At 35.3% G+C, this 20,954-nt stretch overlaps 1 protein-coding gene across 3 annotated transcripts; it reads left to right on the plus strand.

The window, feature by feature from the left end:
• Positions 1 to 4,059: 4,059 nt before the first annotated feature.
• On the plus strand, positions 4,060 to 20,198 carry LOC123706385 (transcription factor Sp4-like). Of its 3 annotated transcripts, none has more exons than XM_045655638.1 (16): positions 4,060 to 4,193; positions 6,861 to 6,969; positions 7,225 to 7,499; positions 8,296 to 8,370; positions 8,777 to 8,896; positions 9,522 to 9,647; positions 10,500 to 10,602; positions 10,994 to 11,155; positions 13,303 to 13,472; positions 14,000 to 14,086; positions 14,550 to 14,612; positions 16,045 to 16,177; positions 17,191 to 17,386; positions 17,657 to 17,803; positions 18,356 to 18,500; positions 19,322 to 20,198. In XM_045655638.1, exons 1-16 carry the CDS (start codon positions 4,134 to 4,136, stop codon positions 19,484 to 19,486), a joined length of 2,136 nt encoding a protein of 711 aa, XP_045511594.1. In that variant the 5' UTR covers positions 4,060 to 4,133; the 3' UTR covers positions 19,487 to 20,198. The 3 variants fall into 3 exon arrangements, with proteins under 3 accessions (XP_045511594.1, XP_045511596.1, XP_045511595.1); XM_045655639.1 differs by lacking the exon at positions 4,060 to 4,193 and adding an exon at positions 5,273 to 5,300; XM_045655640.1 differs by lacking the exon at positions 14,550 to 14,612.
• Positions 20,199 to 20,954: the final 756 nt, after the last annotated feature.

Consider the following 20,954-nt stretch of genomic DNA (forward strand, 5'->3'; position numbering starts at 1 on the left):
TCCGGATGTAGGGCGGTGGATACGCCCCCGTGGGCCGCTTTCGGGCGGTGGGTGGTCGCTCTACCGTGTGTTTATGAATTTTTCAAACGCGGGAAACGAGGGTGTCAGACTCCAAGTGTTCTTGACAGATGACTGAGGCCCTAATTGGTTATTATGAATGGTGTGTCCGATTATTTTACGAACGAATAGGTTGGCAAATGATATTTATCGTCATCAGAGTAGGTAGGATGTGTAGGTTCATTTTGAAGTCGTAAACATTTGTTTTACGGAGTTTAGAAAATAAAAAAATCGATATACAAAACTTATGTATCTTAAATATCTATATTTCATTGTTTCTTAAAATAATTTATGTTCTAAGTTGGGATTTATTGAAACAGTCATTAGGTACTGAGACCGTGTGCTCTTTATCTCATTTCATCGTCAATAACGTCACTAAAGGCGATTTTATTTTGATTGATAGGAAATATGTACCTACTAAGTGTATAGCTACCTATGTGAAAATATCAATTCATCAATTCAGGTAGGTAGGTATTCGCTAAAAATATTGATTTGTGGGTTAGTCACAATGTACCTAGCTAGGTACTTGCTAGACTATCGGTTACTTCATTCTCGCATGATATTAGGATTTTCTAGGCCCTCGTACCTATTACCTATTATCCATTCTCATTAATTCTTCTACTTCGCATTAACTTTTTTAATAAAACAAGGTACACCGTATTATTGTCGCCTACAACAGTATTCCGAATAAGTAGATATGTTCACTATTACATTGTTGTACCTACCTACCTATTGACATCCGATGTATAGACTATTACAAATTTTCAAGTTCGTGTCCAGTTTTGAATTGAGGCATAGCTCGAAAAGGATCAAGTCATTGGTCCTGGCGATGAATATTGTAAATACGTAGATACCTATTGGTCGTGGGCACAAGGGTTCTGGGTAACAAATCTATGATTGATGTAAATAGCTAATGTGATAATTAGTGTGATGAAATGTCTCGAGAGCAAGGGCGTGTCGGGAGGGGGCGGGTGGCACGGTCCGGCCCGCCCACGCACTCTTCCGCTTCCGATCGTCTCAGCTGTAACCAGCAGGTCAGGTTACCTTCCTGCTTCAAGTGAAACCCTATCCTATAATGCACAAAACCCCTAGAATAGTTACTCTACTTATAAGTACTTACTCCAAATACAGTTGGGCAATCGTGTCTAAAAGAAGCATATGATGATATTTAGATGAAACCAAGTACAAAATTTTATTAAAAAAGGAATATAAAGTAATAAGACTTCCATTTAACTTAATTTTATATAGAGAAAGTCACTTTCTATCTCATGACAAAATCTTGAATAAGTACTTACTTAGTTAATTATTAAAATTTTTAAAATACTGATCGGAATAAAGACATGCAGTAGTAGCGTATAAAGCATAGGTACTCCATTATACCCATTATGTTTTATTTACAAATAAACAGTAGACTTCCAAAATGTGGAGGGTGGGCTAACTATGGTGAGGCTGAAGGACAGCACTGCCTAGGACAACCCTCCCCCCTCTTACTATGTTACGCCTATTTTAGTTTGTACCTTATTGTTGTTGTATTACGCGATACGCATCTTCACTGTATACAATAATGTATGTTTTAAGTTCATAGTGTAAAATTTGCATCAATTTATTGAAGTAGGTAGGTACTTCGACAAAATATAGGTAGGTACCTACTTACTTCACATTGAAGAATCTACCTAGCTATATTTTTACATTAGGGATGTACCTATCTGGAATTTAAGTAGCTTTTTTTAAAGCTACCTATTCTTTAAAATTACAGCGCAGTGATTATTTTAAAAAATCTCTACAAACTATTGATTGGAATATACTTACTTAATATATAAGTACCTAGATACCTACTACCTATATGGATGAAAATTTGGACGAAAGCATCAATTAGCCAAAAGGAAATGGAACCGGTTTCATTAAAGAGACCTAATAACACTTAGCTTTATTAAAGAAAGTATGTTTTATTAACAGAAACCAAAACATGCATGTCCATATTACCTAACTGTTAAAAACTGGCAAATAGTTTTTTTTTTTAATTAGGAGGTTATAGATGAGCTCGGTATTTTCCTTACCTATACCTACCTTTAATATTTTCTCCTATTAATTATCTGTCGCAGTAATCAAAAGGCCATTGCTATTCATTTATAATGATTACTTTCAACACGTTATTTTGTTTTTAAATCTACATTCACTTTGCACTCACGGCGTCTACCTACGTAGAACTCGAACATGACCACCTTGGCGGGAAACGATTTATTTGATTACGACTTGTATTGAGGGTTATGCGATACACGTAGTGCATTATCATTAAATGTCATCGTCAGACTTAATCATTACTCGAATTGCATAAGGACTCTATAGGTAGGTACCTACATGGATATAATATGTAGGTACCTATAGAGTCAATTAAATTAATAGATATTGAATGTGTAAATTTATAAAATAGGGCGTGGTTAAAGAAACTAAAAAAGACGTTGAATATATGAAGAAGTAGGTATAGGGTACCTAGATGGCTAATTTTGCCATTAGGTAGGTACCTACGCACCTATTTATTAATAGAAATTATACTAATCCTCTATTGTATGGTGATGTATGTAAATAAGAAATAGCATTAGGTATGATTCATGCGTTCTCCATTCATGTTAATCTAACCTTTTACCAAAATAAATTTTGCACGAACGATCAAAATGTAGAACTTGGTTCAGAACATCGTTTGGGTGTGAACTGTGCAAAACAATGCGATGATTTCATCACTACTGTTCGTCTATTAATTAAGTATACGCAAACACTATCACGTCACTCGACTACCGCATGCCACGCCAAGGTACACCCATAATAGTTATTCATTTGTCAATAAAGGAGTAAAATCAACTCCAAGTGCATTCTAAAATAAACTGTGTATATTACCTCTAAGGTTCCTTTTTACACGCTGCGACGTATACATTTATTTTCCTCAGAAATACGTGATCCACTTTTTATGTAGATCAAATACTGAGCTTTATCTCTAAGGTATAGAGTTGAAATTCATTCAACGATATGTGTGATAATTAAGCCCGGGATACATGCTCTCACGGGGCGGCTGCTCATTCGTGCATAATGGACTTGGGGCTACAGCAACAGACGCTTGACAAAACGTGGAACGACTTTCACTTTCATTTTAAGGCTGCTTGGACTACTAAATATTACTGTCTAAAATGGTGAAATCCAATAATGATACATTGATTAGTAATTATTTTATAATAACATAGGAAAGAAAAAAAATTACAATGATTGTTAATATTTTTGTTAGATATTTGGTATTTTTTTTTGAGGTTTTTAAAATTTTAACAAAAAAGCTCTAGGTACATAAATTTTTTTTGAATTTTTAATTAAAATCTATCATTTTAATCAGATCGATTACTTTAGATATTAATTCCAAATAACAGTACAAATTTAATTGAATTAAAGAATTGTTTATATTATAGTACCTACTTACTCTTTGATAAGTAGTTAAGTGTTATTATCAGATTTATGACTTGAATTTCATTTGATTAAGGACAATGCCACGCTAAATAATGCAACCCGCGCACCAAAAACATGACATGTGTGCATTTTTTGCCCGCCCAAGGAGGCCGCGGGCGCGAGGTTATACACCCATTATTACGTCCTTCCTACTTTCAATTATTATTATCGGGCGGCGGCGGCACCGCACCCGCGACGGGGAGGAGAAGAGAGGCGCAGCTGCTGCCTACCAATAATCAAGACCTGTCTCTAATAGAACGAGATAGCGATATTGGCCTTTACACAATATTTAGTGATTCAAACATTAATAAGAAAATGTGGAGTCTTTTCAAATAAATATGAAATTTCTTTATGAAGTTTAAAGTCATAATGCAGGTTTATAACCGCTTAACTCGGTTTCATAGTTGTTTAAACAAAGTTAAAACTTGGAAATTATGAACGCGATAGGAGGCGGTTCTCCGAATACAACCGACGCCGATCGTTGTCGTTCGTCACTAGTTCGCTCGCCGCAGCTTGGCGGCCGGTCGTGAGAATGGTGCGTTTCATAAGTGAACAAAGAAATTTAATTGTTTTCAAGTTGAAAGTAGATAATGTCTTCTGAGCCTACTAAAGTGGAGGTAGAATACATTAGTGAGGATAAAATCATAAAGGTAAATATTTAAAAGTGAAAGGATTCAGTGTTATTGTGTAACACATTGGACGCTAGCGGGCAGCGGTCTCGTATGTCGTTCAGTGCAGGGGGAGGGCGGGGCGAGTGCAGCCCCGGCCGTGTGGGTCTCGCCAGGCCACACGCAGGAGGTTGTGACCGCTTTGTGTGCGACTCCCTTGCCGAAATACTGTTAGCATCGTCCTCGTGGTAACTTTGTCACTGTAATGTATATTGCACCAATGATGACCAAACTTCCAAAGACACATATTATACCGCAAAATAGATTAAAATTCTACATTGAAATTATATTATACAAAAGTATTTTAAGGTTCATTATATCTATTAATTTTAATCCATGAAACCGTAGTCCAAATCTTAAATACCATATTTTAATTATGGTTCTCGTTTCTAACCTAGTTATAAGTGCGTAAAATCAAAGTCACGCGATCTAAGGTGGGTGGATCAAAGGGCGGCGGCGGCCTTGAATGCGACGACTCCCGGCTCCCGGCACTTGTTAGGAAAAGGCGTGTCGACTGTAACTACATAGTTGTTACAAATACTTTCCTGACTGTTTACAGAAAGTTTGATGACATGTTTACTAGTGCCTCCTCGATGCATTGTATGCAATTTAATGTCCATCCAATATAATGCTGTCATAAAAACACAATTTTTACTGATTATGAGTTAATTTAGCAAGGAATTAATAAATCACCTATGTACAATAATGCATATATACATACATCAAATTGTTAATGACGTTGTTAGTCGATTGAAATGAATAATGAATAAATCCTAAAATTCGAAGCAACATTTCATTCGTTCAATTATGATCAGCTACACATCCCTAATTCCTACTTTTTTTGAATTTTGAAGTTTGGAATGTCAGATTTGAGAATTCAAAAATAACAGAATTGATAAACCAAAAGTCAAAACCTACCTAAATTAAAAACTTTATTAATCAGTTTATCTATTTTAGAATAATGGAGGAACACTGTGGTAGTAGAATAAGAATATTATGATAATCATTGTGTATTCCCATTTCCCATGTTCATATTACCTTTTTGTTAAAAGTTAAAGTGAAGGAATACCTATGCTAACGTACAGTGTGGTAATGTCACATTTTTATTAATATAACTTACATCGTCCTCCAAGTTACGTTTATACACACAGGCACTGCACAGGCAGCTGTAATTGTGGTATTGAATGTACACAAATACTTTTAAAAATGTGCGAAAAAGGAAACTACATTTTAAAGGTACCACCTAATAATATCATTATATTTTGAAGTTTCAAGTTACGTATTTTCGCGCCCTTTCTGATCCAAGAAAAACACAGAACAGATTTATTGAAATCAATTTTTTAACCAATACATTCTTTTTTTTATATAATGTTAGGGAGAAAGATTTGAGAAGAGAAGAGAAGAATTAAAAAAAAAAATCAACTTACAAACTAGGTACAAAAAAATCTATATTTCAATCTAACAGTTATAAATTCTATCAAACTTGGTCCTAAGATAAGACATCTGCTACCAGTATGACATAGAGATCAAATTATTCTATTAACATACATGCTGCAGATGATTGAAAATTCTATAATATTTGTTTGAGTGAAATTAGAGATTGCATGGATGATGAGTTCATGTCCAACATCTCTTTTCCTTTTTATTATAATGATGTTAATAATCTATTACAGATAATCTCATATTAATTATAAACAATCTTCAAAAACACAATGTGTCCAGCTGTGGACAGTTCCTACTATATTGGTATTGTTTGTTTCACATCCACTTGTTATCATTAAATTTACATGTAATTACAAGTTACCTACATTATAAAAAATGTCAACCTTATTACCTATAGAATTTATTGATACCAAATTTTCAAAAGTTATGGAAAAGCTAATGAATTTTGATTTGGTTCTTTGGGTTTTTTTTTAGACCGGTGAATGGTCAAATTTCTTACTAAAGTACTGAAAAGATGTCTTACTAAGAAGTAGTTGAACTCACAAATACTTAATGTGAATATAGGCATCTTACAGGACAAACACCCAAGGACACTTGGCTGGTCCACTCGACCAATTTTGGAAATCACTGATGTATAAAAATTGATACATTAGTTTTAATTGTTGTACATCTTATTTCTTTACAGAAGTAGAAAGGATGATTCGGTTTTTACATTTTACTAGCAAAAGTCTTAGTTTATAGAAAAACCAAAACCAAGGATCAATTTTACCACTGGCTGATAGTCAGTGAGTCTGACATACATTTGTACTTTTATTTAAACTATAAATAAACAGAACATATCAAGTTGTGATACAAGCTATGAGATTACCAAACCTTTTAGACATGCCTCAGGTGTGGTGGATTGCCCTTTCTGAAATTGAGTTATGTTACACTTGTATACAATTGAATTTTTATTAGAAAGTAAGAGATCCCATATTTCTCGGTCATCACTACTTTTAACATTACATTATACCTATGACCAATTTTGGAAAAATATGAATTGTGTCGAGCGAGTTCTTTTTTTAACTAGCTACCGGTTTGTATTATAAAAGTACTATAGAATCAAGTCCAGTTGTTAACAGATTGTATTTATAATTGTACCCAAGTAGGTATACATAAACATGTATTTATGTGAGTCGTCTATTTAAAAGTAAATGATCTTTCTAGGAAAGTAACGGCGGCCAATCGCCTCTAGCGCTCCTCGCGGCGACGTGCAGCCGGCTCGGCCCCGCCAACATGGGGCCCGACCAGCAGGATAAGGAACAGCAACACTATAGTCAGTATTTTTGTATTATATTTGGTATAGCTCACTTATTTATGTAATTCTATTTTATGCTATTAAAGTTAATTTTTAATTTTACTCAAATTGTTGCTCTTTGCTTTTGTGTTAGACACCTATGTTTTTCCATCCTTAGTTTTGTCATATTAGTAGGATACATAGCTTAAGCTATTAGAAAATATAACTTTTAATCACTGAGAAAGTGTCACTGTTTGCTTTTCATAACATGAAATATTTATTCCACAATTACAGGCCCACAGCAGCAGCAACAAGCACAGCAACAACAACAACAACAGCAGCAACAACAACAACAGCAACAACAACAGCAGCAACAACAGCAACAGCAGCAGCAGCAAGTGCAGCAACAACAACAGGTCCAAGCACAGCTCGTACAACAACAAGTGCAAGGCGAAACTGTCACGCTCGCTGCGATGCAGCAACACTATCTGCAGCAACAGCAACAACAGCCGCAACTGAGAGTCATCAGCACGGCTGTTGTGCAACAGCTCAGAGCGCAAGGGCTGTCGGTGAGTTAGGCAGGGCAATAGATAGACATCATTATGGAACATGATTATCTTCATGGCATGAATTATTCATGACTTGAGTTGACATTATACATTTAATTTATTTTTGCATTTTGTTTTGTCAGTCCACTGTACTTGTACAATATAATTCTGGTTAAGGATTTAAATTGCAATTGCTTAATATAATTCAGGTATTCAAATAGAAGGTCAGTTTTTAACAGGGTACAACTGTAGAAAAGACTTCTAAAAATGCTTTGCGAAACTCTATTTCATCACTTAGAAAAACAGACAGGACAGTAGACAATATAGTTGCTTCCATAAGAAATAACCATAATCTTTCAACCTTTCCTGCCATGGAGATAACAATGTTTAGTATAACATCGCACTCATAATCCGCAATTAACTAATATTTAGCTCTTGCACTCTGAGCTGTGCTCGAGTTGCCATGGGCTTTTAACAAACTAGTATCCAGCCACGTAAGTACAGCATGCATTCGTTTTGCATGGTTTGATGTTTCGACAACCAGGACTTTGGTAAGTATGAAGTGCTTGCACATGGACATTACAACACTTCTAGCATTTGTATATAAATTGTGACTTTGAAGACGTGTTTTTCAGGTTTCGGTACATAAAACTGTATATAGTTCGGTGAAATTACTTTACACTAATGTAATTGGTAGCTTTACGGTTGGGAGGGTAATAGTTTTCATCGTTTTTAGCCTCTAGGAGATCCGTGTCATTGTCGGTTTGCCACGATGTGACAATAGTGTCTGTAATTAACAAAAAACTGCACATTTCAGGGCAACGAACTGTCGGCAGCCATAGTGAATGCAGCAAGCACAGTGCCTAATGGCATCCAGGTTCAACAACCTCAGGTGTGTTTCAGTGTTTTTTTTTTTGGATTTTGACATTTTACGCCGTATTTTAAAATTCCAGGAATACATGAACGCAAAAGACAGCTTTTGTTTGTAGTTTTTAGTCTTGAGTACATAGAAAATGTCAATTTTTTGCTGTGTATATTGTGTTGATCAATTCTTCGAAATTGAGGATTGAAATAGGATATTAATTAACAATCTGTCTTATATGTGCTTTATGAGACCTCAAATCATAGGTTTGATATCTAGATGTTAATAGCTGTTTTTAAGTGCATAACTAAATCAATAAAACATCTACTGATGATCCTAAAGAAAGTATAAAATTCGTCAAACACTTAATTTAATAATACCGAAAAGGAATGCCAGAAACTCAACATCTATTAAAATCAAAATTTTTAATTTTCAGGTGATATCCATGCAACAGTTACAAACATTACTAGGCGGTGGAGTGGTCACGAGTTCCGATGGAACAACATACCAAAATACATCGCAACCGCTGTTACAAATACATCCACAATTACTGCAGGTATGAACACGTTCATACCTGAACGAACGAACGTTATGAATTTTAAATGAAAAATTATTCTAAAATGTGCTTAAAGTTTAATAAGTTTATATTCAAAGAGTTGTTATTCTTTACTTTTATAATATTGCAATCGAATTGGATGGTTTAACAATTATTTGTTTAACTTTATTCAGAAAAATTAAAACATAATTTTTTTTTTGTTATTTTACTTATTACAAAACGAAGTTGCTTCTTGGTGTCTGTCTCTATGCATGCTTAGTATTTTAAGGTTATGAAACATATTTAAATGCGCCTCTTCTTAATAGATAAAATCATGCTCTATGCAACCTCTCTCATGCAACCGGTTAAGTAAGGATTTATAAATACTATGCACTATAGATCTAGTTCAATCTAGATTAGTCACTAGATTGAACACTTATCAACATCTTAACAGTATTTTTTACTAATATTATAAATGCAAAAGTGTCTTTGTTTGCCTCTCCTTCAATTCGCAACTTCTCATTTATATCTGGGGATAGTTCGGAGGGTAGAGAGAGAGAGAGAGCTCGATTCGAACGAAGCTGTAGATCTAGATGTTATCCTATCTGTCTAGCCAATTTATTAATATTACCATGTACATTTGCAGCAGCAAGGCAGCGTGTACGGGGGCTGCCTAGTGGGGGGCGTGGGTGGGGTGGGGGGCGTGGCTCCCATGCAAGCGGTCACTGTGGACGGGCAAGAGGCACTGTTCATACCGGCACAGCATGCGCAGGTATAAATGAATGAATGAATGAAAAATACTTTATTGTACACCTTATAGAATACATTTTATAAACTTAAAAATATAATATAGCAATGTACAGTAGGCGGCCTTATCGCAGGTATAATAATGTAGTATGAAATAATTTAGTGTTGTCGTCGTTGTATCCTCTATGGGACGTACACTGTTGAACATTTGTTGAACAGTGTAAGCCCCATCGAGGATTACCTTTAGGATTTCCATCACGACCTGTCACCGGTGGCCTGTATCTAGCGGCTCCCTGCCACAAGGGCCAATTCATCTTTCCACCTTGTGCGAAGTCGTCCCACAATTAAGTGTGCGACCATCTTATAAGTTAGAGTGCAGTTCAATTCAAACTTAATGGCGGTTCGGAAGTTAGGTGCAGGTGCGAGTGCTCGTGCGCACAGGTCCCTTAATAACTCAGCTCCCGGAATCACAGACACAATAGAAAATCTATTGTGTCGTGGACCGACCGGGCCGCTTGGGGCTCAATGGGTTAACGTCCCGCTAATACCTTAAAATTGTTTTCCGCGAATCGGATGATGTTCCGAGCAGCCATTAAGTTTGAAACTTACTGTAGAACATGGAGAAATGTGTCTATACGGGGTGGATGATACTAAATGGCATTATATTTTCATACAATAATTAATTTGCATGTACACGAATTCATGTGTAAATAACCATCTTTTTTAAACGGAATTTTAAAATCAGAAATAGCATATACTTTCCTACTGACAAAACCAGTTTTCTGAACTGTACCAGTTTTCTGAAGTTATAAATTTGCAGACAAGAACAATTGAAATAAACTTTTCATATACATTAAAATGTACAATTATGTTTCAGAACTTCCAATCCATGGGCCAAGTGAGCCTAGTGAACGGGCAGCTAGTCAGAACGCCGGTATTGCCAGCTGGCTTTTTACAAAATGTCATGCATTTGCCCACAGGTAAGTTATAGACAATAGCCGCTATTTTCTTGCGCTTGTAACACTGATCTGTCATCTTTTTAACGCTTCGTTTATTTGCTTTGCTATCGTAATCCGTAACATACCTTGATGTATCATAAATCTCATAAAAACTGACGATTTTAAATTACCTTAAAATTAATTTAATTAACGAAAACAAGGGACACATGATAGAGATAGCTTAGTATTGCAAGCGATCTTTTGCAAAATTAGTGTTTAATGAAATTCTATAGATTTATTTGTTTCTTCTTTTGTACAACAAATCATTATAAATAAACAAACATATAAATCGTCAGTTTGGATGAGTTTCACCGCTACCCCATTTAACCAGCACAAGCAGGTCTTTCTATCTCACTAATGAATGTTTCGGCAGAGCAACAGGCAACCATCACTATACCCGGTACTAACATAACCATACCCCTGAGCGGTATAAACCAGGGTAATACCATGGTGATACCGGGCACGAATATCGCGATACCGTCGGTACAGATGGTACAAGACAAGAGTAAGGAGCCAAAGTCGCCGGGCGAGCAAGGTACTGATTCAATGATTGGTTCGGAGTGCGCAAATTTTAATGGATAGATTAATTAATTATCTTTTTGAGCGATAATACCCAAATATATACACAAATAATTGGGTATTCATTGATTGATTTGTTTGACTGATACGCAAATGTTACTTGAATATTGTAATATAAATAATGTTTAGGAATTCAAATTTTATCTTTAATGATAGCACGATTTATTTGTTATTTAATTCCGATGTTTACAGGCTTGGACTGTGTTGTTATTGGAATAAAAAAAATGAATAAATCGCTAATAAAAATGATTAATTGTTAGTCTTATAAAATGTTGTGTATAAGCACAAAGTGATAAAAAAAAAGAATGCTACGATGTTCTTCAGGAAATTACTCAGTAGTCAGTACACAGCACTGTTAAAATAAAAACCTAAAAATTCTTTAATTATAACCTATGTGGGTTTGAGGTGATTTAAATGAATAAATCGGTTTCATTCTATCAATAATTTAAGGCCGTGTACGCGGTCCGTGCGCTGTTTGGCTCAAATATGTGATTTTTCAAACCAGATTGTCCATCAACCACTTATCTTACAAACATATGAATTACTAATAATTTTAGGAAATTTTATTGTCTATATAGTTAGTTAAGAGTTTTTTTCAATTAATACAGTATTTGTGAATACCATCAAGATAACTGAGCCGATGATTACTTGATTTCGATTTTAGTGTCAATTTCGAAGCTAAAAATATCTGAAATCGCTGACAGATCTAACACACAATTTTTTTTAACTAACTGCAAAAATCCTTATTAAAATAGTTAGTTAAAAGATTTTTTTATTTTGGACTCCTAACTTACGAAATTAAAATCCGAACAATGTGAATTTTTTTAGAAATTATAGTCGACAAAATGATTATTTTCACCAAGATATTTGACTTAGTTTAATATAATTTTTACATATTGCAATAAAAGAACGTCTTACTTATAAGATAAAATTTAAAAGATCAACTAAGGTACCTCTATTATTTTTCTACAATTTTTTTTAAAGTACTATAAAACACTGCGCGCGACCCGATTAAAATCAGTCGGCAGCGAGCCTTTCCAGAGAGAGGACATGTTGCTCGGCGCTCTCCTGTGGACTTATGCTGTTCATAGTAAAAGGATAGCGCAAGCCGCGATCTATCGTAATAGATCGCGGAGATTTTGACTTGCGTTAAATTGAATAAGCCCTCTTAAGTCTGAATCATTTAAATTATTTTTATTCAGCATTTAGTATAATATGTATACAGGATATTAATTAAAGTATCAAGAACCTCAAACCCAAATATAACATAAAATCCTCCAGCTTATTTCTGTGGTCAATGTTTCTTCGCTTGGTGTTTTCATTTCATTTCGGGCACTCACTGTCGTACATGCACTGTCGTATTCGATGTTTTTATTTATATCCATGTGTATTTCATGTTCATTAAAATTATATTTTATTTCATTAAATGCTTTGACTGTTTCTCATTGTATTATGTTATACTTTTAGAAATTGCAAAGCCAATTTTCACTCTTCATTATATTTTTAGTCTTTTGTGTATATTAATTTTTATTGAAAATGTTTTGATGAGAACTAATTTCTTACTGGAATTTTTAAAGTTTCGGAGGTGGTCCTATACATATAATTGAATAAATCAATTGTTCTTAAAATAATTCAAAGTATATCCGGTGCTTTTAAACTCATAATAATTAATATAACGTATTTTAATTCCCTGTTTAACGATTTAAATTCAAATTTTTTGTACTTTTTAAGCTATTGCATAGCTTCTATCACGATCCTTGAGCGCGGGGACCGAATCGAGAAATTCCGTAACGAAATAACCTCACGCTCCCCACTCCGACGGGCGGAGGTGTGGCTTGAAGGCATAGCATGCAATAGCTTTACCGCGGCAGTCCCCGAGTGCCACACGTCTTTTTTTAATATAACCTAAATGTGATCAGTACTCTGTCGCGGATGAGAATTAATTTTGTACATGTTCAAATACAGTAAAATCAAAGTTGAATACATAATACATTTAAATAAATATAGCCATTTTAATTCAATTTTAATGTCAAAGTTACAAAATATATATATATTTTTTCTTTTTTTATTCCTTATCACAAAACTAATAATTGTGATCACCAGGGGGTGGTGTAGCCGTGCGCGGCGGCATCGGCGGCGGCGTGGGCGGCATGGTGCCGGTGCAGGTGCCCGTGCAGGTGCCCGTGAGCATGGCCAACGGGCACACCGTGTACCAAACCGTGCACGTGCCCGTGCACGCGCCGCACCTGCAGATCATCCCGCAGCTGCAGCAGGTGAGCGTGTGTGCTGAGCACACGTGTCACAAGTGAAACTTCTTTGGCAACATTCAAAGATACCAAAATCGTCGCCTTACTCCATGACGTGACGATGTAGCCATGACGCGAACTTGAAATTTGACTCTCAACGCGCCGAAAGAAGTTTCACTTCAGAAGTGTCCGGCCGCAGGAGTTTCTAGCAATACCGCCGTAAAGCGAGGTACTATCTCCCATAAGAATGATAATATGGGTAGGCGGCATGCATTTGCCCGTGCGTGCGCCGCGAAGGTAAGTGCTTTTTATCTAGCTTTCAAAAAGCGTTTCACTGTCATAACTTACATAGGGTACCTTTTTTCGAAAGTAATATTAAAATTAATTCTCCTTTTAAGTAGATGTAAATGTTATTTTTTTTTTACCATAAATGTTTCCTTACTAAGCGACATTTGTTTAGTGAACAAATTGGTTACTTTATATCATTCTAGCAAAACGAGAGATATTAATATGTCTTCAATTCTTGAAATTTATACTTTTCTCGAAATTTCCAGATGCAAGCTCAACCGCAAGTCGCAAACGTGTTGACTCCAAACGGCCAAATTCAGCAGATACAGATCTCTTCCCTTGGAAATGTTCAGGTAAATATTCCATGGCTTTTGCTAGTTTATTAGGAATAGTATATATATTGATGTAAATATTGCCAGTATGCTAATTATAATAGAAGGGAATTTCTTGCACTATTTTCAATGTATTTATTTTTCTATAGACATTTGAAACTTCTATTGGAGTTATTTTTGGAAAATAAGCTAGTTTTCTTTCAAAAGACAGAAAAAATAGTTAATGATCTATTGAAAACCACTTCCGTCTACTGTTAATTTTTTTTTTATCATTGGGTAGTTAAATTCATATAATGCATTATTTATTAAATCTTATTCTCAGAAAATCTATTGTACTCAATTCTTGATCCTTTTATCTATCTATTTCTTCATCCACTTAAAAAAGGAAAATGATTTTTATTATATTTATCTCTTGGGCTATTTCTGGTTAGTTTAAATTTGGTAACAGCTTGGTTTTGTATACATTGAGCTTGGTTTGGTGCAGCAAAATGGAGGGGCACAAAACGCAGTCAGCGCTTCACAAACGCCAGCAACTATAACTCTACAGGTAATCTATTTGGTTATGTGCTTTATGGGTATAAGGCCGTAGATTAATTATTTGTCACAATATTTATGCTATAATATACTATATATGCTATTTTATTATAGTAAAATGTATTTTTCCGGAGTTAGGGAAAAGTTTGGGTAGAAAAAAGTGACGTATTTATTTATAATTATATCCTAAATAGCATTTTCACTTTTCCTATTTCACTATATTCTTATATGCTTATTATATCACCTCATATATTTAACACTTGCTATATATGTATATTGTATAAAATCTAACACAAAATGCCCCTTAACGCTGCTCGGATGAAGGCGGTTGCAAACCAAATGCAAGCTGACTCGAGCGGTATACAACAACAACCGACTCAAACAATAATCACAACTACGCCAAATGGACAGCAAGTGACCGTGATACCGGCGTGCAATAATGTGAGGAGTAACGTCGTACAGGTATTGTGGGAGATCTAGGTGAATCTAGATCTATTTAGGGAAGTGGATCTAGGAGAATATTGATCTACTTGAGTGGGTCGTTTTAGAGATTCACAGTCTTGTGTGGATTTATATATGTAGTAGTATGAACGTTTTACTCTTACACAGGGTTGGGTAGTGTTAATTTAGTTCACTAATCTACATAATGTGTAGATTGTTTCAGAATTGAAATATCAACTTTCTATTGATACACAGGGAATTGGATAGTGTGAAATGTATTCTTATTACTCGTTAATTACTGATGCTCGAAAACTGGAATATTGTTTTGAATTCATTCTTTAATCGTAGAGATTTAAAAATAGAAACGCATATTATGTGTATTTTATGACTATATAAATTCACTAGCGGTCCGCCCCGGCTTCGCCCGTGGTACATATTTTGCAATAAAGAGTGGCCTATGTTCTTTTTCAGGGTCTAAAGATTGTCTGTGCCAAATTTCATCAAAATCGGTCCAGTAGTTTATGAGCCTATTCATTACAATCAAACAAAAAAATAAAGTTTTCCTCTTTATAATATTAGTGTAGATGAAATCTCTTCTCCTTTATACTTTAAAAAAGAAATAAAACAAAAAAAATAATCCCATTTGATATAACTTTATCATGTCTTCTGCTAAATACACGTCACAAGTTCTAAAATCTAAACGATTCTCTAAAATATAGAATATAATAATTGGCGAAAATGTCGATATACCTGCAAAAAAAATAGTTCACAAAGGGACCTTCCCCTTTTTAAAGTCGTTTCAAAATTAAAAAATTTCTCGATGCAGATGCTTAATGGAACATCCCCCTTTTGGAAGTGGGTTAACCCATTGAGTCCCGAGCGGCCCGATCGATTTTAGATTAGATTAGATAGATATTCTATTGATACACAATAGATTTTCTATTGTGTATCAATAGAATATTCCGGGGGCTGAGTTATTAAAATTAAAAATTTCGTGAATCCAGATGCCGACGCTGGGCGTGGGCGGTCTGGGCGGCGCGGTGCAGCTGGTGCCGGCGGTGGGGCTGCCCGGCGCCGTGCAGCTCGCGCAGATACCGCAGCAGCAGCCGCAGCAGCAGCAGCAGCAGGTCACCATTGGTGAGATTTGTTGTTCTCAATACCACTTAGAAATAAGAAATCATCCTTCGTCATCTATCTCCTTAAAATGTATCTATATAAAATTCTATATGACACCAATAATCTTCAACTTATTATTTTTCTTGATTGATTTATGTTCTACTAGATTTCCGCCCGCGGCTTCGCCCGCCTTTGCAAAGGAAAACCCGCATAGTTCCCGTTCCCGTGGGATTTCCGGGATAAAAACTATCCTATGTGTTAATCCAAGTTACCCTCTATATGTGTGCAAAATTTCATTGTAATCGGTTCAGTAGTTTTTACGTGAAAGAGTAACAAACATCCATACATCCATACATCCATACAAACTTTCGCATTTATAATATTAGAAGGATTGATGTATGTTCAAGTACTAAACGCGTCCGCGTTAAAATGTAGAAGCCCTTCTGGCTAACATTGAGAGACGTACCACACAAAAAAAAATCAAGTACTAAAGTTAACCCATGATACAGGCAGAAAAAGTGTGCATAAGAATTAGATAAAAACATCTGTTGGGCACACTCTTTCTTATCATTTATGTCTTAATTTTTTTTATTAAGTATGTGCCTTATAGAAAAAAAAGTGTTAATATGTTTATTTAAATTAAATCTTTCTCTTAAATTGGAATGAACTAAAATGTTGAAATTGATATTTTTGGTTTTATGGCATTCAAATGCTTTACAAATATAAATTTATAAAGAATAGAAGAAATTCGATCACGAGGCGGGACTCGAACCCGCATCGAATTTATTCTATTCTTTCAGTTAAGATGGTTGTTAATCATCTCAATAGATGGCGCGCGGTGTGTCCCTTTGACACATAAAACTGAAAGAATAGAATAAATTCGATCGCTCTGGCGGGTCACGAGTGGCTGAAGGTCAGGCATCCGCCCCGGAATGGCGCGAAAGGATGCGGGTTCGAGTCCCGCCTCGTGATCGAATTTTTTCTATTCTTTATAAATTTATATGAACTAAAATGTTAATAATTATCGTTTCCAGGCCAACAAATCCAACAAGACCCGAACGAGCCGGGCAAGTGGCAGGTCGTAACAGTGAGTTCCGGGAATAATGGGGGCCAAGGGACGACCCCCAGTGAGTGTGAAGCGAGCAAGCAGCGGGCCATGAGCCCGAATGGGGGCAAGCGGTTGGTCAAACGAGTGGCCTGTACGTGCCCCAACTGTGATCAGGGGGAGAAGTGAGTATGATAAATGTTAATTTTAGTTGCTATTTACTTACAAGAAACTTTTTACCATTAATACACTTTTAATTCATATAGAAGAAGCCATTCTTGTGTTTGTCATTGTTTAAGCAGATAGAGCTTATTAATGGTGTTTCAAATTATCATCCACATTCATTTTTTTTAAGATGTTTGTGCACAATACATTTTTTAACAGTTTTAACAATTTTTTTTTCAAATAATTGCCTCCTGCATACATAACATGCTAACAAATGACATCAATTCCAGCCGGCTAGTGGACCGCAAGAAGCAGCACGTGTGCCACATCCCGGGCTGCAACAAGGTGTACGGCAAGACGTCCCACCTGCGGGCTCATCTCCGCTGGCACTCCGGGGAGAGGCCCTTCCTCTGCAACTGGCTGTTCTGCGGAAAGCGGTGAGTCCTCTTTGAATTATACCGAATGTACAGAGAAAGCTTTAATTTCACGATAGAACCTATTATCGGGGTTGGAAAAAAATTTAGTGTAACATTTTTTCGTTACGCGTGACATTTTTCCATTACTCGCCATCTTTTTCTTATCCCTACCACGCGTGATTCGACGTATGTCTGTAAAGTTGCATATAGTAAATTATTTTTTGAAAAATAAGGTAATATAGAAGTTTCACTTCTTACTTGTGTACACTAGTACACGCACACATTTTTATTAGTTCAGTTTCATAATTGCCTATTTACAGTCAACACAAAAGCAAATATCATCAGCAACAGTTACTATTATAACTATAACATTATCGTTATAAAAGCTTCCTAACAAATATGGTAGTTGAAACTACAAATCTCATCAACATGCATTCAGTAATAATTTTGTGTAACAAACATCTACCCATCGAAACCAATTTTTGGCAAGATGAAAATCCAAAAAATTACAGATTTTTTTTAAATTACACTTGCTATGGAACTATAAACAACTATTAACTATTATATTTTCAGATTTACCCGTTCCGACGAGCTACAGCGACATAGACGCACGCACACAGGCGAGAAAAGGTTCGAATGTCCCGAGTGCAGTAAGCGGTTCATGCGTTCAGACCATCTTGCTAAACATGTGCGGATACACACTAAGAACAGGATTACGGTTAGTTGCCTGTGACAATATATTATACTAAACGAATTTATCATCAAAATTCTATATCTCATAGGACATAGTGAAGGCATGTCCTCCTAAACCTAGTGTATTATAAATTATAGACACAATTTGATGATTTTTATGACAATTTATCAAGCTGAGGTGCTTGATAAATTGTCATAAAAATCATCAAATTGTGTCTATAATTTATAATACACTAGGTTTCCGCCCGCGGCTTCGCCCGCGCAGTCAAAGAAGAAAACCGCATAGTTCCCGTGGGATTTCCGGGATTGCGTCATTTTCCTGGGATAAAAAGTAGCCTATGTCCTTTCTCGGGTATCAAAATATATCTCCATACCAAATTTCATGAAAATTGGTTCAGTAGTTTAGGCGTGATTCAGTAACAGACAGATAGACAGAGTTACTTTCGCATTTATAATATTAGTATGGATTGTAACTTCTTTATGTTGAAATTTGCCTTCACTATATTATGATCTACAAATGCCATTTGACCCTCAATCTTATTGTGCTGTGTTATTAATAAATCCATTATCTCCTGTCGCTGTACATATTGTATTTCATGTTGTATAAATTGTTGATTATCATACATAGGATATAATGTAAATGATATTCATTAGACACTCACTCACTTGGTACTAGCTGACTATTATTCCCTGAAAACTAATTGCAAGATAAGCTGCCAACTAGTTTTAATGTTTGGTAAAGATAATTTTATAAAATATCAGTGCACTAGTTTTAACTCTACACATTTGTCTTATTTAAATGTTCTTTTATTTAACAACTGACTGTAATCCAACTAAATATTCCAGGAGGTAGCGACATCCACACAGTCAGTCTATTCAGACTCGGGCGATGACAGCTGTGATGAGAAAATGATGCTCACAATAGAGACCATACATTCGGGCAATGATGATGAGAAGCTAGTGATGATCCGACCCGGGCCAAAGATGGAGCCCGACCATGTGGACAGTTAGGACTCGCCTGACTCCCAGTAGGGAGTTTATGACAGTGAATAAGCTATGAAGTGATTGCGAATATTAAAAAGTGCATCAAAAGTGACTGCGACAGAAAATAAGTGTACCAAGTGACAGTTTTAGTGATGAATCTTATGGGCCCATACAATTGAAAACATTGGCCCAACAAATGATTGTTGTTTGCCGCCATTACGGCGATTATGAAACATCTGCAATGACAACCGATAATAGACATTTATGGTCTTGCCAGAAAACAATTTAAACACAGTCTAACTTTAAACCAAGGATCTGTCACTCTAATAGTTGTATATGTGAAATACGACGAAACCAGATTAAAGAGAACCCGCGCTTAAAGTTAAACCCTGTCTAAAGTTTTTTGTGGTAAGACAGTTAGGCTCTACACTATCGTGATTGCCTCTACTCGCCCAATGCTGCCCATTGTGAAGAGGGCCCATAAAAGTTATCTAGAAAAATAAGTGGAATTTATGGCAGCTATGTGTTGTTTGTGTGTTTGCGCTTAGATATTTTTATTATCGACGCACATTTCTGTGTGCTGCAAGGCGCGTGATTATAAGTTGTGTGTCCTGTTTTTGATATGGATAAATCATGGTATATTGAGGTAAAAGGTTACAACTTGAACTTTAATGCTTCATTTAGTCAATTGAAAATTATGTATCACATATTTCAGGAAGAAAATAATCACTAAGAATATCAGTGTCTTCATACAATTTTAAATAACAGTTTGTTAACAACAGTTGCAAATCAAAACACATTAAATTTATGCACATAAAGTCAAAATATAGAGATTGGGAAATGAAAATACCATATTGACAAATTAGTCAATATGGTATTTTTTTATTATATCTCAAGTTCATAAAGAGTAATATATTAAATGATTTTATTTTAAAGCAGATCTATAGTGCTATATATCTTACATTGGACTATTAAGCAATTAATTGCAGATTTTAATAGCTATTATTGTAAGATTTTGTTATTAAATAGCATAGTTTTAAAGTCCACATTTCTAGTGCCTTAATAGGCTGAATGCACACATCAATATGAGATATTTCAAGTTAAAAAGCAATAGAAAGTAATTTTAAATAAGTAGATAACACAGACAAATTATTGTTACACCTATAAGAGCTAGCGCGCAAGAGCAACTTTTGTCTCCGCAACTATTTTGTCTCTCCCATCAACTCTATGGGCTAGTAAGGAAGTGCGCGCACGTAGCGACGCAACTCCCCATAGAGTTGAAGCCTCTAATAATAAACCACATAGTAATTTCATTGCATACTTAGTAATATTTGTTTGGAATTATGTTATGCATAGAATTAAGTTTTAATTTTTGTACACAAGCTATGATGTCAATTTTACTAAAATGAAAATTTGTCTGAAAATGAATAAATGATGTAATTAAATTCTTCATAATATATCCTCACTGTGGATTTTTTTAAAACTAGATTTCAAT

This window comes from Colias croceus, chromosome 3, assembly GCF_905220415.1.
Source record: "Colias croceus chromosome 3, ilColCroc2.1".
NCBI lineage: Eukaryota > Metazoa > Arthropoda > Insecta > Lepidoptera > Pieridae > Colias > Colias croceus.

Excerpts from the sequence above, each read along its gene's own strand:
- LOC123706385 (XM_045655638.1), top strand. The coding sequence starts at position 4,134 with ATGTCTTCTGAGCCTACTAAAGTGGAGGTAGAATACATTAGTGAGGAT. Across the intron at positions 6,970-7,224 it reads TAAGGAACAGCAACACTATA|GCCCACAGCAGCAGCAACAA; the intron begins GTCAGTATTTTT and ends CCACAATTACAG. Across the intron at positions 11,156-13,302 it reads AAAGTCGCCGGGCGAGCAAG|GGGGTGGTGTAGCCGTGCGC; the intron begins GTACTGATTCAA and ends TGTGATCACCAG.